General features: G+C 48.6%; 6 protein-coding genes across 6 annotated transcripts; 3 read left to right on the top strand and 3 right to left on the bottom strand.

Moving 5' to 3' along the window:
* The first annotated feature begins 4 nt into the window (after positions 1-4).
* F5147DRAFT_321068 (uncharacterized protein) lies at positions 5-1,604 on the top strand. The gene has a single exon (XM_041429214.1). It carries the CDS (start codon positions 282-284, stop codon positions 1,269-1,271), a length of 990 nt encoding a protein of 329 aa, XP_041289623.1. The 5' UTR covers positions 5-281; the 3' UTR covers positions 1,272-1,604.
* On the bottom strand, positions 1,480-6,510 carry F5147DRAFT_747095 (ABC-2 type transporter-domain-containing protein; the record flags this gene model as incomplete). The annotated part of the gene is made up of 19 exons (XM_041439907.1): positions 1,480-1,575; positions 1,627-1,883; positions 1,933-2,030; positions 2,083-2,447; positions 2,498-2,849; positions 2,903-3,067; positions 3,121-3,236; positions 3,291-3,405; positions 3,454-3,570; positions 3,629-3,732; positions 3,784-4,155; positions 4,209-4,424; positions 4,477-4,672; positions 4,723-4,944; positions 4,999-5,094; positions 5,151-5,469; positions 5,524-5,783; positions 5,843-6,272; positions 6,336-6,510. 19 exons carry the CDS (start codon positions 6,508-6,510, stop codon positions 1,480-1,482), a joined length of 4,071 nt encoding a protein of 1,356 aa, XP_041289622.1.
* An 873-nt stretch (positions 6,511-7,383) lies between these two features.
* Positions 7,384-9,072, top strand: F5147DRAFT_709990 (L-Aspartase-like protein). Its single transcript, XM_041438246.1, has 2 exons — positions 7,384-7,785; positions 7,830-9,072. The coding sequence occupies exons 1-2, from the start codon at positions 7,453-7,455 to the stop codon at positions 8,859-8,861; spliced, it is 1,365 nt and encodes a 454-aa protein (XP_041289621.1). The 5' UTR covers positions 7,384-7,452; the 3' UTR covers positions 8,862-9,072.
* A 1,302-nt stretch (positions 9,073-10,374) lies between these two features.
* On the bottom strand, positions 10,375-10,668 carry F5147DRAFT_559445 (uncharacterized protein; the record flags this gene model as incomplete). Its single annotated transcript, XM_041430563.1, has 1 exon — positions 10,375-10,668. A coding segment is annotated over one exon (294 nt), but the record flags the coding sequence as incomplete, so codon positions are not given.
* Positions 10,669-11,032: 364 nt separating this feature from the next.
* On the top strand, positions 11,033-13,516 carry F5147DRAFT_709982 (uncharacterized protein). The gene is made up of 22 exons (XM_041438245.1): positions 11,033-11,349; positions 11,399-11,417; positions 11,472-11,550; positions 11,610-11,623; positions 11,675-11,773; positions 11,822-11,831; positions 11,884-11,901; positions 11,953-11,978; positions 12,031-12,056; positions 12,106-12,140; positions 12,198-12,222; positions 12,280-12,291; positions 12,341-12,356; positions 12,409-12,448; positions 12,500-12,600; positions 12,650-12,709; positions 12,761-12,788; positions 12,840-12,897; positions 12,948-12,972; positions 13,020-13,065; positions 13,122-13,244; positions 13,302-13,516. Exons 1-21 carry the CDS (start codon positions 11,310-11,312, stop codon positions 13,164-13,166), a joined length of 822 nt encoding a protein of 273 aa, XP_041289619.1. The 5' UTR covers positions 11,033-11,309; the 3' UTR covers positions 13,167-13,244; positions 13,302-13,516.
* A 3,340-nt stretch (positions 13,517-16,856) lies between these two features.
* F5147DRAFT_839151 (CAS/CSE protein) lies at positions 16,857-20,737 on the bottom strand. Its single transcript, XM_041444194.1, has 15 exons — positions 20,478-20,737; positions 20,251-20,421; positions 19,818-20,198; positions 19,706-19,768; positions 19,541-19,657; positions 19,066-19,479; positions 18,865-19,011; positions 18,681-18,814; positions 18,514-18,629; positions 18,309-18,465; positions 18,168-18,259; positions 17,814-18,117; positions 17,576-17,755; positions 17,375-17,518; positions 16,857-17,323 (listed from the first exon to the last, which is right to left on the bottom strand). Exons 1-15 carry the CDS (start codon positions 20,679-20,681, stop codon positions 16,999-17,001), a joined length of 2,949 nt encoding a protein of 982 aa, XP_041289618.1. The 5' UTR covers positions 20,682-20,737; the 3' UTR covers positions 16,857-16,998.
* Between the last annotated feature and the right edge of the window lie 195 nt (positions 20,738-20,932).

Genomic DNA, 20,932 nt, shown 5'->3' with positions numbered 1-20,932 from the left:
CAATAAGCATGGTTTGTGGCATTTTGAACGTGTAGGCACGTGTATATCACGTGCTTTGTTTTTCGGTTTGATCTCTGTCCACGTGCTTTGTTTTTCGACGCGTTCCGGAGTCTGTCAGCCACTTTGCAAATCCTCCAAGTTGGTGTCAGCCAGCTTGCACTGGACAGTACTAGTATGAAAACAGTCTATGTGCGAATAAGACTACCTCCTTTGTTCCTGCAACCACGATCATTTTTTTCTGCGTCGTTTCCACGACGATTCCACGTTCATTACCCGCCCGGATGATGTCCCTCAGAACCATCTTCATATCTTTTCTTCTTATCAGCATAGCCCACGGTAGTCCTATCGATTCACCCAGAGATGACGCACAGCAGGTAGAGACCGTCCCATTCACCGGGGTTAATCCCACAGATCCACCCCTAGCGCACGGCCCTGACGGTCTCCGCCCCGCCTCAGCTGCAATGGCAATGATCATTGGCGCTGCCCAGTTCAAGGGGAATGATGCTCCTGCAACCATGCCCACACCATACGAGCAGCACACCACCCCTACGGCTTCCACTGCTTTATTCCTTTCCCCCACTACCCATGCGACAGCCTCGCCGACTCCCAGCCTCCACGTCTCCGAAAGCACACCTGATATTAAATCTGCGCCACAATCAAATCCCTCTCAGCGCAATGTCCTCGTCCTCGCCATTGTTGTCAGTTCTGTCCTCGCTCTCGTGGTCTGCGTCACCATCGGCAAGTACACTCTCGAGTACCTTCGGAAGGCAAAGCGCAAGTTACGGCTGTCGCAGGAGTCTTGGGGACACAGGGAGAGGCCGTTCCCTTCTGAAGTGCCTGTGCCAGATACAGAAACGGAGCACCAGAGCTTGAAGACATTCTCGTTTCCCGGCCAGCCGACCCGCAAGGACGTGCGTCTGTATGACCCCAACGAACCATCATCCAAGCCCACCATGCGCACCCGGTTCAGCAACCTAATCGCGTACACTGCGTTCAGGCACCGTGATCACGACAGCGTCACCACCCAAGACACTGCTTCCTCCGCACCCTACCTTCTCAATGTCCCCGGCCATTCAGATCATTCTCGTACCAGGAGCGCGCCCATCATCACTCACGATGACTCCATGGCTACTGTGAAACCTGCCAAGTCTACAGAATCAGATTGGGACATTGCAAGGTCATATCGTGTATCGCAGGCGAGCGCCAATGTCCCGAGCTCTTTGCTTCCTTCTAGGGGCAGCAGGTTGTCCAGACTCGATTCGACGTGGTAGTCCTGTCAATCCATTGTATTTCAGAGGTTACTTCTACTGTGGTCAGAATGGCAGAAAACGATAGTACGCAAAGGATCACTGAGTGCAGCAGGCGTGTGGTATCAAATTACACAAATTATGGAATATTTGAATGAGAAAGGAATGTAATAGGGATTCATATGCAAGTGAGGGTGTATGAAGTCATTAGGGTTCAGATCAATACCATGCATTACTTCCGGAGACTAGCAAGCTTCTGCTGCAGACCGGCTAGGGGGTTACCCTTGCGGATGCGGCAGATGTACGTGAGCGTGAAAATTGCACAAACCTGCAATGCACACAATTAGCTCAATAAAAGTACACAACAGCGAGAACTTACGTTGAAAACGGTAATACCAAGCATGATGCCCAAGTCGCGCCAGTGGTGAGAAGCCTCGATGTTAAATGCGGCGAACATATAGTCGTCGGTCGTGCGATAAGGGCAGAATAAACACGTGGACGTGGCGCTGGGGTCGGCGAGGTAACCGCCAGCATATTCCATGAATGGATTCAAGTATTCGGAGCAAGTGGATCCACTGGGAGGGATGACAGGGACGAACTCATGCTGAGCGCAGTTAATATCATTGCCACCAATAGCTAAAGGAAATGTTAAGAATCATGTACCAACTTCGTTCGAAAGACGCACCTTGACCAAGCAGACCCTCGATGAAGTAAGTGAAAGGGGAGACACGGTACATCCACTGCCACCAACCGAGAGCACGGAATGGTTGTAAGACACCGTTGCTATAAAACAGTAAGAGACAAGGTCATATCAAGTGCATCTGCATTGACTCACAAGATGACAACAAACGAAAACAGCGCACTGAACAGAAGTGACGCGATCACAGCGGTTGGAGCCATGGAAGCGACCGCCTGTGCGACAGTTGTGTAGTACATGGGGAATACGACACCATACATGAGGTATGTGTATCCCGCACGATCGTTGGGGAACCCAACAGTCCAGTACCAGCAAACAAAGAAGACCGACGAGCACATAATGTTCCATGGGAGCTCGACCAGAATTTGGCTGACAATGAGAGCGGTCCAGTTGTACATCCTGCTTGGGCGTTCTCTAATTTCATAGACAGTCCGAATGTTGATGAACATTGCCTGAAGCTGTTGCGAGAGGGGAACACAGAGTACTGAGGCTAAAAAGATCGCCTATCAAATAGGTTAGGGATTTTCGTCGTGTAATACAAAACGCCACATACAAAGAGCTTGTTCTGGGTACCCTGGAGCGAATCGCTGGTCTTATAGAACGTGAAGCCAATAAGTAACCCTCCAGCAATGCAAAGCGCGAACTTGGCTATAATGTAGGTTGGATCCCGCCAGTATGCCTGGAAGTTACGCTGGGTCAGGGCTACGAGCTGGTGATACCACGACGTCGCAAACTCGGTAGGCCGCGCTGCTTGAACGACGGGGCGAGCGCGGCTTTCATTGTGGATGTTCTCAATCTCCTCTTGGAGTGTAGCAGCCTCAGGTGAATTCTTCCAGATGGAGTGCCAGTCGACCGAGGTCGACGCTGTTGCACCTGCGCCAATGACATCAAGCATGTACTCGGCCCTAGAATAAGTTGTCAAGTTGAGAAGGGTAAGATACAACCAGGAAGCACATACGGGTTAGCATCAGGATGGCATCGAGAGGCACCGTTGCGCTCAAAGTAATCAAGCATGGTAGAAGACCCTTCGCCGATGTCACCGAAGTACACAGTCTGACCTCCCTTCTTGAGAAGCAAGAGACGGTCAAAGACTTGGAACAGCTCTCCAGAAGGTTGATGAATGCTAGATCAAGATTGTGAGACAATATGCTATAGCACTCGCTACACGAGACTTACGTGCAGAGGATGGCTTGGCCGTTGTTGGCAAGCTCGCGAAGGAACTTCATGATGGCCCAGGCGGACTGAGAGTCAAGACCAGAAGTAGGCTCGTCCAAGAATAAGAGAAGTTTAGGCTATATCACCACGCTATCAGCACATCGCTCGACGGCAACGTGACAACGACAAACCTTAGCAGCGAGCTCAACGCCAATAGTCGTACGTTTGCGGTGCTCGACGCCCAAAGACCCGACAACGGCATCAGCATAATCCTCGAGGCCGCACATGACGAGACACTTGTCGACACTGCGATAATATTATGAACCAGTGGCAAAGGAGACAATAACAACTCACTATTCTGCCAACTCGGCCATAGGAACTGTCTGGGGCTGGCGAAGGTGGGCTGAAAACAGCAGAGCCTCTCGAACGGTGGATTGTGGAAGGTGAGTGTCCATTTGCTGGCAGTAGCCGCTAGCAAATAATTTGCTTTAATACTCAAGATCACCCGAATTCTCAACAGTATACGTACGTTTGTGCCTGGAAGTCCGCAGGGAGTGGTTGACCACTGACCAAACGATCACCAGTCACGACACCGACATCAACACGCTGTGCCAAGACGTTGAGAAGTGTAGTCTAGAAATATATATTAGACGGTGATTACACTGGGACATCCAAATACCTCACCTTTCCAGCTCCCGATTCACCCATGAGGGCTGTCAGTTTTCCGGGAGCGACAAAGCCAGAAATATCGTCCAAGAGCCGACGTTGTGTTCCTCCGGAGATAGGAACCGTGTATTGCAAATGCCTCCAAGTGAAGATGTCCATTGCCGAGGGTCTATCGAGTTCTGCAGGGCTGGCATCCGTGCTCGAAGATCCAGCAGGCTCAGGATGAGCACCTTTCTCCTCGTCCTTAGACTCATCAACAGCCTCAGCAGCGCGGGTACCCTGCTTGAAAAGCGTCACAGCGGTGTCAAATGCAGAAGCGGTGTTGAACTCGGTCGCAGTCAACAGAATAACGAGGAAGCCAACGAAGAAAACACAGACGACACCAAAGTCCTGAAGAGCCGAATTAGTGAATCCCTATGCCACAGAAACATTGATAGATTTACCCTCCAAAGGTTGCTGTAGTAGTAATCATAAGACAATTCCGTGAAGAGATTCCCGTCGACATAATTTTGACCCGGCTGGGCACCGACCGTAGAGCACACTTGGTTAGCCAACGAAACATTTGGATAAGCTGGGCCTGAGGGAACAAGCATTGAGCAGGTGCCGTTCAGAGTGTGGAACTCGTTCGTCAGCAGAGCCTCGAAACCATAGCGCACGGGCTGTACACTAGCGGTGAGTATGCATACCAAAGATCGCGATCCAGAAACGTACGTTGATATACATAATCCAGCGGAGAGCAGCTGGAATGTCGGGTTTGGGAATCGTATAACCAGTAAAGAGCGCCACTACTACCACCACGACACCAGCAAGAGACGTGGCCGCAGATTCAGTCTTAAAGCACGCAGCAACCATTCTAAAGAATGCCTTCATAGTGGTAGTCATAGCAAACACGAAGAGGAAGAAGATGCTGCATGCATTGAGCGAGACTCAACAGTTGCATCAAAAGGCAAGACTCACAAAAATTGAGATGCTGTTCTCTGAAGGTCGACCAGGAGATATAGAATAACCACGAACACAGCTTGAATAACGAATGTGAACGGGATATCGACCATTGTATGTGCGAAACTTTCAATGAACGGGTAGTACATCGCTGCCTTATGGTGCCGGAGCACAATTGGACGCTGAGCGAAGAGAGCCGGGATTTCTGCCATGGACGATAGAGCACCGAAGAAGAGAGCACTGAGGACAGGTTAAACACATGCACTTGAGCAACTTCGCAAGCAAGATACGCACAAGAACAAGACACCACCCCGAGAAAAGAAGCCAGAGGTTGCATCAGGGAGCTTCAAGAACACAGTACCCATGATGATGGACTGGAAGATTTGCACACTAGAGTAAATTTAATGGTCAGGCGATTGATGGACTAAAATTGGCAGCACACATACGCAAGATTGACGACTACAGTGCCCCAATCTCCCTTGATAATTTGCACGCGGCGCATCATGACGGCTCTAACCTGCATAGGAATAGAGATCGTATACGAGTGTGCCTTGGGAGCCGTGTCGGCGTGCTCCATTATGGCACTCTGCCTGTATGCATCTATGCGCTCGGGCTTCCCGACATTGTGGGAGCGGTAATTCTCAATGGAGTCGCGGTTTGTCTGACCAAGAGAAGAAGCTAGGAACATAGCAGCCATCTCCTCCGACGTTCTGGGAACTTTGCCCTCGAAACCGTCACGAATCTTTCGCCCGCTTGGATTGGTCACTGGAAACCACTGTATAAGCAACTAAATCCATTCTAAACCAATAGGGAACATACCAGACACAAGGAAGTCAGCAGTGGTCTGCCTGTCTTGCGGCTCATATCCCATATCAATGAAGTACTGACGCGCCTCCTTAGCTGAGCCAAAGTACGCCATCTTGCCCTCTGCAATGACGCATACTTTGTCGAAGAGGTCATAAAGCTGCTCTCCTGCTTGGTAAATAGACACAATAGTGGTAAGACGACCTATATCCGTGCCGATACGTAGGGCCTGAACAAACTCAAGTGCAGTGGACGCGTCGAGACCACGAGTAGAGCTAAAATGATATTACTATTAGCACCACGGCCAATGGACAACAAACACACATAAACTCACTTATCCCACGCGCCAATGAGGGCACGGCAAGACAGTGCTTCCGCAATGGAGACACGTTTCTTTTCGCCTCCTGAAACACCACGAATGGCAGCATCACCGACAACAGTGTGTCGGGCATGACGAAGACCGAAGATGCGCACGAGGATGTCAACTACATCACGATTAAACTGTTCACGGGTTTGGTCTGTGAACCGAGCATGTGGAGTACGCGTTTTGATGGCGAAAGACAAGGTTTGCTCCACAGTCAAAGTCGGAAAGTGGACATCATCCTCAGGACAGTAGATCACATCTCCACGATACTGTCTTGCGATATCTTCGGGGGTGAAGGAGTCATAGCATACTTCGCCCTGTATAGCATGGTATTCGGCACGCTGATTTGCAATAGTCTTAAGGAACGTGCTGCAACCGGAACCGGGTCGTCCGAGAACCACTGTCGCGAACACGTGATTAGCGCGAAAATTCAACTTTACGTTAGTTTATTAAAACGACTAACGAAGCATTTCACCAGGTGCAACGACACCCTCGAATCCTGAGAGAATATCCCTGACAGGCGGGTTGCGCATCGCCGAAATGTTTCTCAAGATGGCGGCAGGATTAAACATAGAACCGATGGTAGGCTGCAAAGAGGCACGTGCACCGACACCGATAACACGGAGATCCTTGAACATAACGCCAAGCTCACGGCCCTTAATGGACTCTTCGCCACGACTAGTAATATATCAACAAAGGCAACTAATTTTTTTATTGCGGAACTCACCGTCTGACGAGGTCTTTGAGCGTGACTTCAAAATCGAAAGCATCATCATCGTATGCGGAAGTCACAGAGGATGAACTTGGAGTGTCGACGCCCTTTGCTGAGGAAGGCATAGGAGGCTTGGGTGAACTTCCGCGACGAGAGCTTTCCCGATGATTAACTTGAGAACGTGTAGAACGTGATGTCATTGTGCGTTTAAGTTCGCTAACGCCAACTGGGTCAAAAAAATTGACTGGAACGCGAGAGGGAGATGAGTGAACGCCTTCGTAGGCCTCATCTTGGTGTGGCTCATCCTGAGGAACATTAGTTTCCAGCTGAGAGTCTGGAAGACTCATGATGAGGAACGTAAAGGAAGGGAAGGGGAAATGTTTAAGTCAACAAAGAGAGAACTGGGAGACTAAATAGTCTACCGGCAAAGGAAAACATTACTCGGTCAGGGCATACTTATTCGACCGAAATTCGATACCTTCCATGGATCCGGAGATCACAATACATATGTACAGCATGAAACACAAGAACCTCGCGGACTTTGAAATTAGCGGTATCCGAATAGGCAAGCACTTCAGAGCACTGCGCCAAATGCATGCCCGGGATCATGCCCGAGCCTTGCGTTCGTCACCGTGGGCACCCCGAGTCATGCCCGAAGACTGCGGTGACGAGCGTACTCGGCATGTGGAGCGACAAGAACTAAGTGGTGAACCACAAACCCGACGGGCGTAGGCGCTACTCAAAATGTCGTACAGATGGGCCTTCTTTAACCTTCCACTTCTTAATTAGGAAGCGACAATATCAAAACAATGGCGAACCTCTTCCTCATTAATAACAAGCATAAATATTCAAGCATCGATGAGTAGCCATGTCGTCCGTAACTGACTCTGTCATCTTTAGAAACATATTCTCTACTCCAGCCATCTCCTCCGTCTGGTCAGATACGCAACGTACTTCCTATTATCTCCTCTTCGAAGCATCCTTGGCATCTGTTCAGGCAGATATCGGGATCATTCCTCGCCAGGCTGCCGATGCCATCCTCGCCTTTTGCCATGTCACCAACATCGACTTTGATGAACTAAGAATACAAACAGAAAAAATAGGCTATCCCGTCCTTGGGGTAGTCAAACAAATAGTCCAGAAAGTAAACAGTCTCCAACCTGGTTTAGGCGAATGGGTTCACTGGGGTGCTACCACCCAGGTACATCATATGTCATACTGGGTTTCAAGTATTTATTGTCTCAGGATGTCACCGACACCGCAACAATTCTACAACTTCGGGACACTCTCGATCTAGTCTCAGCGACGTTAAACGCCATTACCTCGGATCTTCGTCGTCTCTGCCAAACTCACAAAACAACCCTCATGGTAGCTCGCAGCAATCTTCAACAAGCCGTACCCATGACCTTTGGCTTCAAAATGGCCCGCCTCCTCGCCACCTTTGAACGCCACAAACAACGTCTTGCCGAAATAAAATCCCGTCTGCTTGTGCTCGAGTTCGGTGGCGCTGCAGGGACACTCGCCACTATTAAAGATGGCCGGGGTCTCGAATGCCAAGCAGCTCTTGCCCAGAAATTGAGTTTGTCGGTCCCAGAGATTGCATGGCATACAGAACGTGATCGTATCGCGGAGGTTGGCGGCTTTTTCGCGCTTCTCACGGGGACCTGTTCCAAATTCGCCACGGACATCAAGCTCATGATGCAAACGGAAGTCGGAGAGGTCTCGGAGCCATTCTATCCACATCGCGGTTCGTCTTCGACGATGCCACAGAAGCGTAATCCTATCTCCAGCGTGTATATCACTGCCATGGGTGCGACTGTCCGTCAGCTCTCTGCAGCGCTGTATGATGCTATGGTTGAGGATCATGAGCGCGCGACGGGGCCTTGGGAGATAGAGTGGATTGTTCTCCCGCAGATATGCACTCTCACGCACGCTGTGTTATTGCATACGTCCGAGCTTATTACAGGGTTGGAAGTGCATTCAGACGCTATGAAGAGAAATCTGGAAATCACAAGAGGTGGCGTGGTAAGTGAGGCTGTCATGATGGGCCTCGCTCCAAAATTGGGACGACAATTTGCGCACGATTTGGTTTACGAGCTGTGTAGGCGGAGCGTCCAGGAGGATCTCCCCTTGTTGACACTGCTTTGTGCGGATGATAAAGTTCGGGAGAGCGGGCTATCGAAAGAGGAGCTCGAGGGGCTCTGTGATCCAGCTAGTTACACGGGATTGTCCGTGGAAATGGTTGATCGTGTTTTGGCAGATACTTATCCCGGTTAGTAAATAGGACTTTGCCCGCTATCAGTTGATTTCTGTGTAGGACCGCAAGGGGGTTTATTAGCTGTCGCTTATCGCTTTCCACGTTCGCCGATTATCACACTAGTAGGTCGTACACGGACTATTGTTACAGCAAGGTTCCATGATGTCCTACATGCCCGGGGCGATGCCAGTCCGTGCTGAACACACGATAGTAATTTCCCCCGAAAGCATCAGAGCTGCACACCTTGCATTGTCACCCGGACTATGTGCATTAGTCCTTCCTGTCTCACTTGCCGCACCAGCCCAGATTTGTTTGTACCTGCCAGAGTCTCATGAGATCGTCTGACGGTTGACACACACGGCGGATTCCATATCTGATAACATCATACACTGGTGCAACTTTGGCCAGTTTTTTCTTAATTTGACACCTACATCAATCAGACGAAAGGAGATATCAGTACCATGGGCTTGAGTAGTACATAGTGCTGATCTTGTTGCTAACCTAACCTATTTTGATGCATCATGTTACATGCTGAGCCACCTTTGAATAATTTCCTGGAGGTACTCGACCTGTGATGCTGTACTACGCCGTAAAGGGTATATCTGATTGCATTCATTCTACAGTGGAACAAACCGACCATAAGCGCATGTGACGACATATAGCTGCTACGTTAGGATCACCGTGAGTTCAGTTTTTCGAGGTACGCCGCTACAGTTAGGCTCGGGACCAGCCTGGCTTATATAACCACGGACAAGTCAAGTGGCGGAGTCTAGGCAAACGTGGCATAGGACATTATGGCAGCGCCGTTTTCCGATTGACGAAAGAAAAGTTTAGTCGAAATAAGGAAAATGGTATCCTGTGGGACGTTATCTGATATTTATCGTGTTCTTCTTTCGACAAACTTAAAGGCCAGACTTGGGCCAGACTGTGCCTACTTCGATGCGTCTTTTCGACTTTGGTCAAATTGCACTGGATTCATCGCCCATGCAGAAGTGCAAGTGTCCAGAATGAATTGTTGTCTCCCACTTTATTAGCTACAAGTTCGACATAGTCTGGAACAGCCCAAACGCAGAAGCCAGCAGGCGCGAGAGCGGATAAGAAAACTGGCTGAATGTTCCTAGAAATATATCTGTACTATGTATATCCTGTATGAAAGATGCCCAATCGCATCAAAAAGTGAAGCACTTGCCGGATGTGCGATGCAGCGAAGGAACAATCAATCAGACAGGTGAATCATACCAGGCATGCATGAGAAGTCGCACCAAAGGGTAATCTATTTAATTCAGGGCGAGGGAAGAAGCTCCTGCAAAGACCAAGATTGGAGCTGCTACTAATAATGTGAGCGGTACACACGATCCTAGCGCCCTAGCGTTGTCAAAAAAAAAAACTTGCGTTTCTGGCAGTCTGTCGTGGCTCGGACGCCCCTTGCGCGCTGTTCTACGTCATTCCAACACACGCGGTCAGCCAAGGGCAGACGAAGATGTTTTACCGCACGTGCCATCCATCTGCTGTGCGCATTTGCCACTTCAATGCTGTTCCAAGCCCTGTCATCAAAACCATCTGAATCTTAAGACGGTTCTCCGCATCAGAGGCTTTATTCCACCGCTCGAGTTGCACTAAAAGCAACCACATGATATTGTAAACAAGATCCTGGTGCCAACTGTCATCATCTGGTGCGTGCATCGTAGGTGATATGACAAGAGCATATGCGTCCCACGGGTTGCCTGTTGAGGCGACATCGTCAGGGAGTGTTACAATCATGCGGGAACCAGGGGGGATGTGACCATGCCAGATATCTTGAATGTAAGTCTGGCAGTGGTCAGTCAAGTGTCATATATCACCTATTCCCTTGAGAGGTCAGGGACCTACTCACCCGCCAATGGCCATCCATGATTCCACATGAATTGGCGGGAGACACTACGCAATTGCAGTGCAAGCGTTTAGAATCTATGACGGTAAAGGGAGAGAGTCATTCGGGTGTTATTCGATGGCGCGTAGCCAAACATCGTTGTGTAACTTGAGTGTGAAATTTTGAGTACCGAGGACAAAGGGGTTCGAGGTACGAAGCGAAGCGAGTAAGTCTGATCAGACGCCTGTCGCAGACTCCGGCTATAGCCGGAATGAAGTTCCGCCTAGTAATTAAGCTGATCCTGCATTGATCTCCTCGGGTTAAACTTTGCGCGACTTGTATGATGGAGCGAGCAACGTTATATGTGAATGGACTGAGCGAGTATCATAAAACAATTAATATTAAATCTAAACTGAATTAGGCTTCATACATGATGGGCCTGATAATTCTCGAGAGTACTGTTTTTGGCGGAGGTCGGAGTACCCCTTCTATGTAATTTAGCTTCTCTAGTCGTTCATGTCGTCCGTAGACCACGGCATGTATATCCATCTCAATTGATCCTCATCTTGTATTTTATACCCTCATCCTCCATCCCTTCACGCTCCTTACATCCCCCACCATGAACGATACTCTCGCCGTCCTAGCTTCACATTTCATTGGTTAGTATCACATTCAATCCCTCCATGACACCCTACTGATCGCTACCAGGTGTCATCATCTCTAGCATGTGAGCTTATTCCAGTTGATATCCCCACATCGTTCATCATCATCTTTTTATTAGGTTCTATGGTTTTACTCTCGCCCAGACCTGGCGGTATTTCCGAACTTTTCCAAAAGACAGATGGTGTATGAAGGCCTTGGTAAGCACAGCATATCACGTACCCCATCCCCAATTGCAAATCTCAAGCGTCTTTTTCAGGTAGCCTTTCTGTGGTTCGTCACTTCACTCTGAAACTCGATCTGCACTCTGAAATCGTTCCCTAGGACGTTAGATACAGCACAGCTCGCCCTTGTCGCCGCATCAATATATCACTATACCATAGTTTGGCAGGGTGACATTACAATGTCATCACATGTATCAAAGTATGTCATTTCACACTTGTCGTTCCGCTTATACTCATTTTTTACTAGAACGTTTGAGGTGGGCTTCTCTCGTTTCATCATATCATAGTGTCGTAACAACTCATTCACAGGCATCAATGGGCATTACTGTAAGTCGTTCAACGTCCCTTTCAATCAGAAGCATCCTTACTCTGTCATAGTCAATAATAGCTTTTCTGGTGCAATTGTACGTCTGTTATTTTTACTTCGTGGCGATAAGCACTCATTCCGCCTTTTAGGACATATGCTCACCGTATATGGCGACGTGAGGTTTAAGCCCACAATCTCGAGAATCTACACTCAAAATCCTCTAGTTAGCTTTGGAAACATTCTAGTCACATTTTTCATAGTAAGTCGGAGAAGTCTGCATTCGTATCCCAGTTTACTCATAGTGCCGGCGCCGCAGGTCCTTTTGGCATTGGCCGCGCTAGGTAAAATAATCATCTACTCTGAGCGCGATATGGCTGATTCACATAACTTACACACAGGATCTGGCGGAGGTACGCTTAAATTCCACTCTATGTTACATCTTACTCAAATCGATTGCAGCAATGGTTGTCAAAACGTGAGTTCACTTGGTCCAACACTGGATTAATTAACGTTCACATATCTCGAAGTGTCCGTGATCCCCTGTGGGATAGCACTCACGTCAGCAACGTAAGCTCACCTTCAAATCTATCAGCTTCTACAACCTTATGCGACCCTCAGCTGCCGGCTTCTAGTTTTTACTTATCTTCGATGGCATGTGACTTCCTAATTGCCGCTACACAAGTGTACTTCTTTCACAAGTCCCGGACCGGGATAGGAAGGTCCGTCCCATCCATCGTTTTTCAGTCTTGTCGTCTCATTTTTGTCAAGACTCGGTGGTCTCATCACTAGATTGACCGTGCTTGTTGTCAATGTGGGCTTGATCACTACGTAATCGTGTCTCTCGTACAACGCTGTTTCATGACTGATTCGTCATTTCAGTGTAGATGTCACACTCTTTCTCATACTGGTATGCATCTCAACGGGAGAAGCGATCCCACTCACAAACTCTCTCTTTCAGTTTCTCGTCTGCCCCCACAATGGTGCCTTTCTTGTACCATACATCCTCATGAGTCACTGTACGTCCCCCGCTTGTATTTTATCGTAAACTTATTCACCCGTGTTGCAGGTTATCTAAATAGTTTTCTCAGTGTGTAAGTCCATTTCCCCGCCTCGATAACCAAAGCCTCACCCCTACAAGTCTTAACTCTCGTCTTGAGCTACGGGAGCTGGTTGATAATGACGACGTAGGTGATCCCGATGTTCCCTGGTGCTGACTGTACCTGACACGACGCCATCGCAGTACGCTTGTCCCAGCATCTACACCATTGCTTCAGAACTGGCATGATGCAAACTTCAGGTCCCTCTAGCATACTTCCCGCGCCGCATTGTGTGATACCCACTGAGGTAGATTTTGAAACTAGCTGTGAGTTGTACTACGAGGACTACCCCACATACAATTCTAAGTTGAAACCTTTTGTAGGACATAAACATTGCACTGTACATTATTTCACCCCAGCACAAGATAGATAGACCAGACGCATCATTTCACCGCCAGTTGAACTGCCAAAAAATTCAATACTGCTGGCATATGCAGATGACGTCGACTTAAAACAAGTACATATGTATACTGTATAGTCCTGTACAGCGACTCGTGAGGTCATGGCGGAAGCCGCAAAAATAAAAACAAGTTCGGATGACTGAGTGCGAGTTCTCGCCATCAGAGATTCCAGAGCGCGATCGCCGAGATCGTGCTAGGATGCGCTAGTCCACTTGGCTACTCTGTCTCCTGGACAAGCAGTTGTTCGCTATCACACCCGTTAGCAATCGATGTGAAGACGAGGGTGACTGTATATATGTATGTACTTTCACTGTCAGCGAACCTTGACAAAAGTGATTTGTGAGTTTTGGTCGAAGATCGGAAAGTAGCACACAGTAACCTGCAGTTGAGTTGTACGATTTATCGCTTAACATGCCGCTTACACTGCATACGCCAAGCTTGATGCGAGTCATGGAAAGACGAGAAATGATGTAGTCAGGTGTGATTCGAGGGCTTCGTCCAGTGTATCTGCCAACAGGAGAGCCTGGTACCGTTGCTGGCGTGCAGTCAGCAACGAGGACTTGAAAGCCTGAGGTTCCATCCAAAGATCTGGACAAAGTACCGGGTATGCATGTCAAGCATCGTTATTACCGACATATCACCAAGAGCGAAGGTCCGGCCCCGATGGGAAGGCGTTGGAGCGGACAGCAGCAGTGACTTTGTCATGACGTATGCGGTCCAAGGCATCGATTTCGAGCTGAACATGCTCATATCATGCTTGATGTGTGAGGTTGTAAATGTCAGCGCCGATGCTTAAGCCTCTTAAGCGCTCACTTCCAAGACACAACATGCAAAGATATCATATATCATGGTTCGGACAAGCGGAAGATAGCTCTATAACGAGTAACATCGCCTCTCTACTTTGATCTCCATGGGAGAGGGCGATAGCCTGATATACAGAATGAAGCGATAAGTACGCAAGACAAACATCAATCAAAAAGAAGAGAAGGAAAGTTTCTAAACCTTTGTTCGTGAATGTGAATACAACGTCAGATGCTGTCCTTGCATCCTAGACTTTGGAGACGTGGACAGTCCAAGAGGCCTGGGCGTGCTGACGCACTATATCATGATGAAGCCAGCCTTTCGTACCAAGGGACTCGTGATGTTTCAGTATTTCACACCTCGTCACATCCTGAAAAAGAAACGAATGAGCGATTGCGATAGGATTGATAGTCGCTGGAAGCGGTGTCGATATATTGCGTGAGTGGGCAGCGATGCATGCCAGTGCATTGCGGGCTGTCGTGTTGATGATGGCGAGGATTTGCATGAAGTATGCTCGAACTCGGTTATGAGTGCCAAAGATGATGACTCCAAACATGCTTTGGATTTAACGTGCTTACACTGCTTAGGTCATGCTCTCTGTAAAATCTTATTATCACAACCTCCGCTAGGGGTGTGCTCGCCGTCCATGAAGAAAGCGACGCATTACGGTGGAGGTGAATGCTGGGACATTGTGATGGTTCTTCGATCCGAGAGGCGGACTTGGTTGTCAAGATATGCAAAACCTCGGATGAGTATGTCAACAAAGGATTATCGATTAATAATATTGGAAGTACCATTGAAGGATGGGAGGAGCTCGGCTGGAAGACGTGAGAATGAGACAGTGACCAGTGTAAGCATACGATTGGACCTCCTCCAGCTAACAATGCCCACTGCAATCACTTTTCATCTCTAACCTCATGCAGGAGTCCGTACTCGTCGAGTACCATTCTGCTCCACCTGCGCCTACCTCTGACGTCGTGTGTGACGTTCACATGACCGTCCCGCAGACGATGATCGTGACGTCTCAGCTAAGCGCTGAGTATCCGATCCGAATCAGTACTAAAGAACATTACGCCAGCATTCCCGAAGCTTTCGATTTTCACGAACAGGTACAAGTATTGTCCCTCCTACCTAGCATGCAAGCTGAACACGCAATACAGGCCTCCAGATATTATTCGTTGTACATCAGTGTGCGACAATCTACAACCTTATGGATGTCATTTTTGCCCCAGATGGATTCTTATACTAAGGGTGCTCTTGCAGGTATGTCAGGCTCTTCCCCAGACATACATGTCCTCTTCTGAGTTTCAGTACATCGTTGAAGTCCCGGGTGGCCAACAGTTGCTCCCTGTCCCACACACTGTGACGGACAGCTCGAACCTCACTCCTACTTCCACGCGTCTACAAATCCTTGAGGGACAGAGCCCACGCATGGTCCAAGTTTGACATCCACTCTTCCAAAACAGTCAGAAGGTTGGTTCACAGTGGAATATTTGTCACGAATGCGCGCGATTATGCTACTCGGTTCCCTCAAGTCGTACTGACTCCTGATTCAAATACTTTATTCGGATCGAACAGGGCCCCTTTACCCCACATTCCTCTACACTACAGGCTTGTCGATCTCCATGGCATTCTAATGTATCATCCGACGCTTTTCTTTGACAACCCTGATACTCGGTCATACGCTCAATTCAGCAACTTCTCTGAGCACAAAGAAGTTGTCACCTGCCAATACCACCCTAAAGTCCCTCGGAACCTTGTTTCCCTGACGACCTGATCTGCCCTAGGATCTATTACATCAAGCTCTTGAAACGGTCTTACATATCCACCTCAACTGATTGTGCGCATGGGCCATGGTATATAAAACGTTGGTATTTGCTCTCCGTCGTCGTTACCTTCTATCTCTTGCTTATTTTCACCTCTTGCAGTCTGTTCAAACTATTGGACTCAACGAGCACGGACCTCCTCAGACTTGCAAGTCCCTGGCAGCCTCGGAAGTTCTACCAGGATGGTGACGCAGAGTTAATGTTTTCATCGTCTTCGTGGATCTTCCGAGGTTGCCAGGGCTTGGGCTCAAGGAACCTGTAGCATCGTAGTAGTCTAATGATGCTCTTATACTCAAAAGGATTTATTGGCTCTATGGACCATGTCGGACCGAACTTTCAAAGGACCGAAGGATGGACATGTACTAGCGTGCACCTCAGATGTCCGATGTCCTTCTTTCTTCCTTACATAAAGTGCCTGGACTTTTCGTGTAAACTTGCTTGCCGTCCTGGGCTCAAGTATGGAAAGTTCGACGACATTACTCGGGTAGCTGTTGCGACAAATGGGGACTGGGATCTGTCTGATCTATATGATATCTTTTCAGGGTTGCCAATATATACATATGTATTTGCTCCTCTGAATCTTGTCGACCGGTGCCTTGTGTATTATAAATGAAGTTCGTGTTGTTGGTAACGCAACATAAATATTTAAACCATCCTTTCCTTGGACGTGTTTTGACATGCACGATTGTTCCAAAATGCCGACTTACAACGTTCAACCATGTACAGTAATTTCATAGGTGAGTCGCGATTGGTGGCAGTCGTGGCAATGCATGATGAGCCGGAGCGGTCACTGCAAAAGATGCATTATGGACGTGGTTCAATTGTGTGCGCGCATTTTACCTCGTCGCAATTGCACAAGTCAAATCGGTATCGCATTGGCTAGCTATCCACATACATTACACACGCATATCCATCAGCATAAGTGTAGTGTCGTCCTTCCTGTCACACAAATGATGCCGCAAAGACGCAGCAGCCACTCCCAGCTATATAATTTACTGGATCGCATACCCAGACGCCACAAGCGCCTGCACAAATGGTTGCACTACCTTTTCATCACCTGTAGCCAGCAACCCCCTCACGCGTGGGTCCGCTTTCACCAGTGCCTGCCCTAAGAAGTCTTGAGGATTGCGCACATATGCCACGGGGTCCACAGGTGCGCCGTCTGCCGCCGCGAGTCGGGAATATGCAGCCTGATACCCCGCAGTCTGCTCCTCGAAGTCAATCTCCGTTATGCCAGTACTTTGTTCTTCGTCTTTAGACTTGGCGAGATACTGTGGCTCGCTGAAGAGCTTGATGACGGAGATAAATGCCGGGTGCCTGTGAAAGGGACGTGAGTTAGTAGTAAAAAGGGAAAGGGGTGCGATTCACCAGCTCTGCGTGCTTGGAGGCGTAAGCATGATCCTGCTCTGCGTGAGCATGCGGATGAGGCCGACAGCTGCGACTTTCCTGTCTTTGTGTGGCATCTTTGGCACCTGCGGGATGATGAAGTTGACAAGAACTTGCGACCAAAGCCTGCAAAATGAAATAGATGAGCGATGTGACAGACTTGAAGAGTAACATGTGCCTTACTGCGTCTGAATCTCTTCGATAGCGGATATGACGTAGTCCGGCCCAAGCCCGTCAACATTAACGGCCATTGTGAAGAGAAGGAAGTGGGAAAAAAGATATACATATTTGTCCGTTTTGCTCGTCTGCATCCTTGTGAGCAACGTCATGACGACTGCCTTGAAGTACTGTTTTAGCTGCGCTCTGACCAGCCAATACTGTAAATTCCCGTTTCACCATAATAAGAACACAGAAAACTCACGGAGGCACATGCTGCACTACACCCTGCAGGAGTTCAAAGCCCCAACCATCGTTGATTTTGGAGGGTATCAGGCGTTGCTGGATGACGGCCAGCACGGCTGTGATCTGTCCTGTCTTAACCATCTCAGCAGCGTCACGGGCAAGGAATGCTTTGAGGAGCTTCACGAGACCAGGGATACTGCCCTTTTGTTGCCAGCATGTGGGTGTCAGGAGGAAGGGGAGGAGGGAGCGATATTCGGATGGCACGCCAGAGCTGTGAGCTTCTAGCATCTGAGCGAGAATTTGGAAAACGTAAGGGATATACTCTAGGTGGTGAAGTCAGAAATGAGGGATAAGTCAGGTTTTAGCTCCTTACGGTCTATGTCCTGTTGAAGAATAAACGTGAAAGGGCCAAAGAGCGTCTGCTCGAACGTAGGCAGAGTGGAAGGTGTACCGCCCACAACAAACCTGTAAACAGAGTGTCGGCCAGGGTTCCTAGTATGAAGCGAAAACATACCTCAACAGCGCCGATATACTTTCAAATATGTACTGGTCGAAATTGGGATTGCTCGGGTTCTTTGCAATGACACCAAGGATAGTGACCAATCGCTGGAGCACTTGTTGATAGACAGGGGTAAGAGTTTGACGCGCGGTGACGATTATGCGCATGGCGCCTGCATACGAGAGTCAACACCCGCCAGCACAGTATGTGATTGACTTACATTTCATCAAATGGTCATTTTCAGCAACCTTTTCAGGAGGACCGGCAGCTTCTATCTTGTTCAAGAGTGCATTGAGTAAGTCAGCAGCAAAATCGTTGATATCGGCTTGAGAGAATCTGTGGTCAGAGCATGAGCGCAAGGTTTCCGTCACACGAATCCAAACGCACAACAATTGTGTCCCCTTTTTGATGGACAGTATACGGTCGATCGTGATCGCAGCATATGTGTACGTGACATAGTGGTCTGCATTTAAGTGCCGGACCAACAGAGGGAGCACCGACAGAAGTTGATCTCTTGTCAGCTGGTAGAAGTATGAGCGCTGAAGCGTTAGCTCGTATTAAATGCAAATACCTGGTTCCTGAAAGTCAGAAGGAATCGAATCGCATCAACATAGAGGATTTCATGGATACTGCCAGCCGGTGCCTGGAGATCCTGATACACATGCTCAGAAAAGAACTTCACGACATCCACCAATGCATTCGTGGACGTGACACCATGCTTTTATTGCCGTAAGATCGCAGTGCTCATCGACAAAAACTGACGCTCACTCACCTGTGTTGTCGACGCCTCTGTTGCCACAGCAGTGAGCAAGTATATGGCACTGTCCTTCGCCTTCCAGTTCTGCGCAGGGTTCGAATTGTACTGTTGCAATCCTGAAGTGATCCACGTCCCCACAATTTCCGTAGCTTCGGTTTGGTAACCCGAGCTAACTAGGGCTTGCAGCACGTCTGCAGCTGCCTGACGCCGAGTTGCCACTTCTGATGCACTGCCTCCGAAAGCCAAATCGAGCCGAATGAACTCGAGCGGCTCATCTTCAAATTGCTCCATCTCATGGTCGCGTAGTCCAATATTGGGGATAATGACGCCTTGTACGAGAGAGGCAATGGTATCGCGCGAAGAGAAAAGCGACTTATAGTAACCCGACCGAATTGCGGTGGATATGAAACGCAAAGATTGAGAAACAAGCTAGGAGGCCGATGCCAATGAGGTCGTTAGAGAGCAAAACAAAACAAACTTGGAAGCGTACAGAGTCATCCGCGACACCAGGGAGCTTGTTTGACCCGATGAGCTCCCATACGCTCTGTACAAATCCCTCGACAGCAGGCGAGCGTGATAGTTGGTCTGGGAAAAGCTTGATGTAAAGCTGTTACATATGTTAGCATTTGTTCACCATTTCCGACCTGCTGCAAACCTCGCCAATCTCGAAAATCTTGGTCTTCAACTGAGCAGGCAGTGATGGCTGTGTTTCATCAGGCTAAATGAAGCGTCAGTAACTGGCAATGGACGACAAAGACATTGCTCACATCGGATCGAAGTTCTGCTGGGTCCCATGACATGAAACGCTGAAAGAGACCAGTTTGTGGAGCAAAAAAGGAGTCGTGAGCATCTTCAATACCCGGGGGTAGATCTTGACACGTAAAGTCGTAGAATATATCAACGAGAATGATCTGGGCTTGTGTTACGATAGCGATGTTAGATGGGGCAGGGGAAGAAAGTAGGATGGTTGCAGTTTGATTGGAAAGATCAAGGAAGGGTTGCATAAAACGAGATAACACGAAGTTGATCTCCGTGAATAGCTCGTCCGAGCGAACTTGGGCTCGCCATTGGTTGAAGATCGAGTGAGCAGTCTGTAGGACCCCGACATTAATACTGTAGTCCGTTTTTGAAAGTGATAAGATGAGTTGCTGTTGTGGAAGCGTCAGATAGCGAGCCTGTGGTTGAACATGGATAACGCACGTCAATGAGATCAGTCCATTTTGCTGGAAAGTCAAGTTCGGCGATCAGAGCGACAGACTCAGCGATTTGAGTACGAATAGCTTTATCTGTAGGATCCGACAGTGCAATCATGGCTGGGACGAGCTGGGATCGGAGTGCTGCTTTGTCTGCTTCCGGGAGGGGTGCATCGTCCTGTTTGAACCACAGATGAGATGAATGAACATGATCAAAGAAAGATTATTACGCACCTCCTCCCATCGTAGTTTAGAAATATTTTTGAGATAAATTCCGCCTGCTAGGCGCGTTGAGTGATCGTAGGATCTGTCGAGGATCAGCGTAAGGAGGTGTGCCAGGAATCCCTGCTGTGATGCAAGTGCATGCAGTTGCTGTTCTGCTTGTTTCCTGGAAGCAGGCTGGAGAGAAGCTTGAAGGAGAGAGGCTATATTGGACATCTCTGCTTTGCCCTGAACAATCTCGCCAATTGACTTGTCGCGAAGTTTAGTATGGGGATTATCGTTCACTGGACGCGTGCTCTTTGTTTGGTTTACCTTTGTCTTAACCCCCTTTAGGCAAACCCCTAAATTTATAGCTCGTGTGTCCTAGCAATTCTAGTACCGATGAGGAGACCAACTAATTATCAGGAACCCCCCCAGCTGCTCATGACATTTAATGATAAATATTTAGTTGAATTCAGACAATTGGC

Source organism: Suillus discolor (genome assembly GCF_016758755.1).
Source record: "Suillus discolor strain FC423 chromosome Unknown F5147scaffold_53, whole genome shotgun sequence".
Taxonomy (NCBI): domain Eukaryota; kingdom Fungi; phylum Basidiomycota; class Agaricomycetes; order Boletales; family Suillaceae; genus Suillus; species Suillus discolor.
Note: the sequence above shows the minus strand (reverse complement) of the source record. Positions and strands in the feature narration are given on the sequence as shown.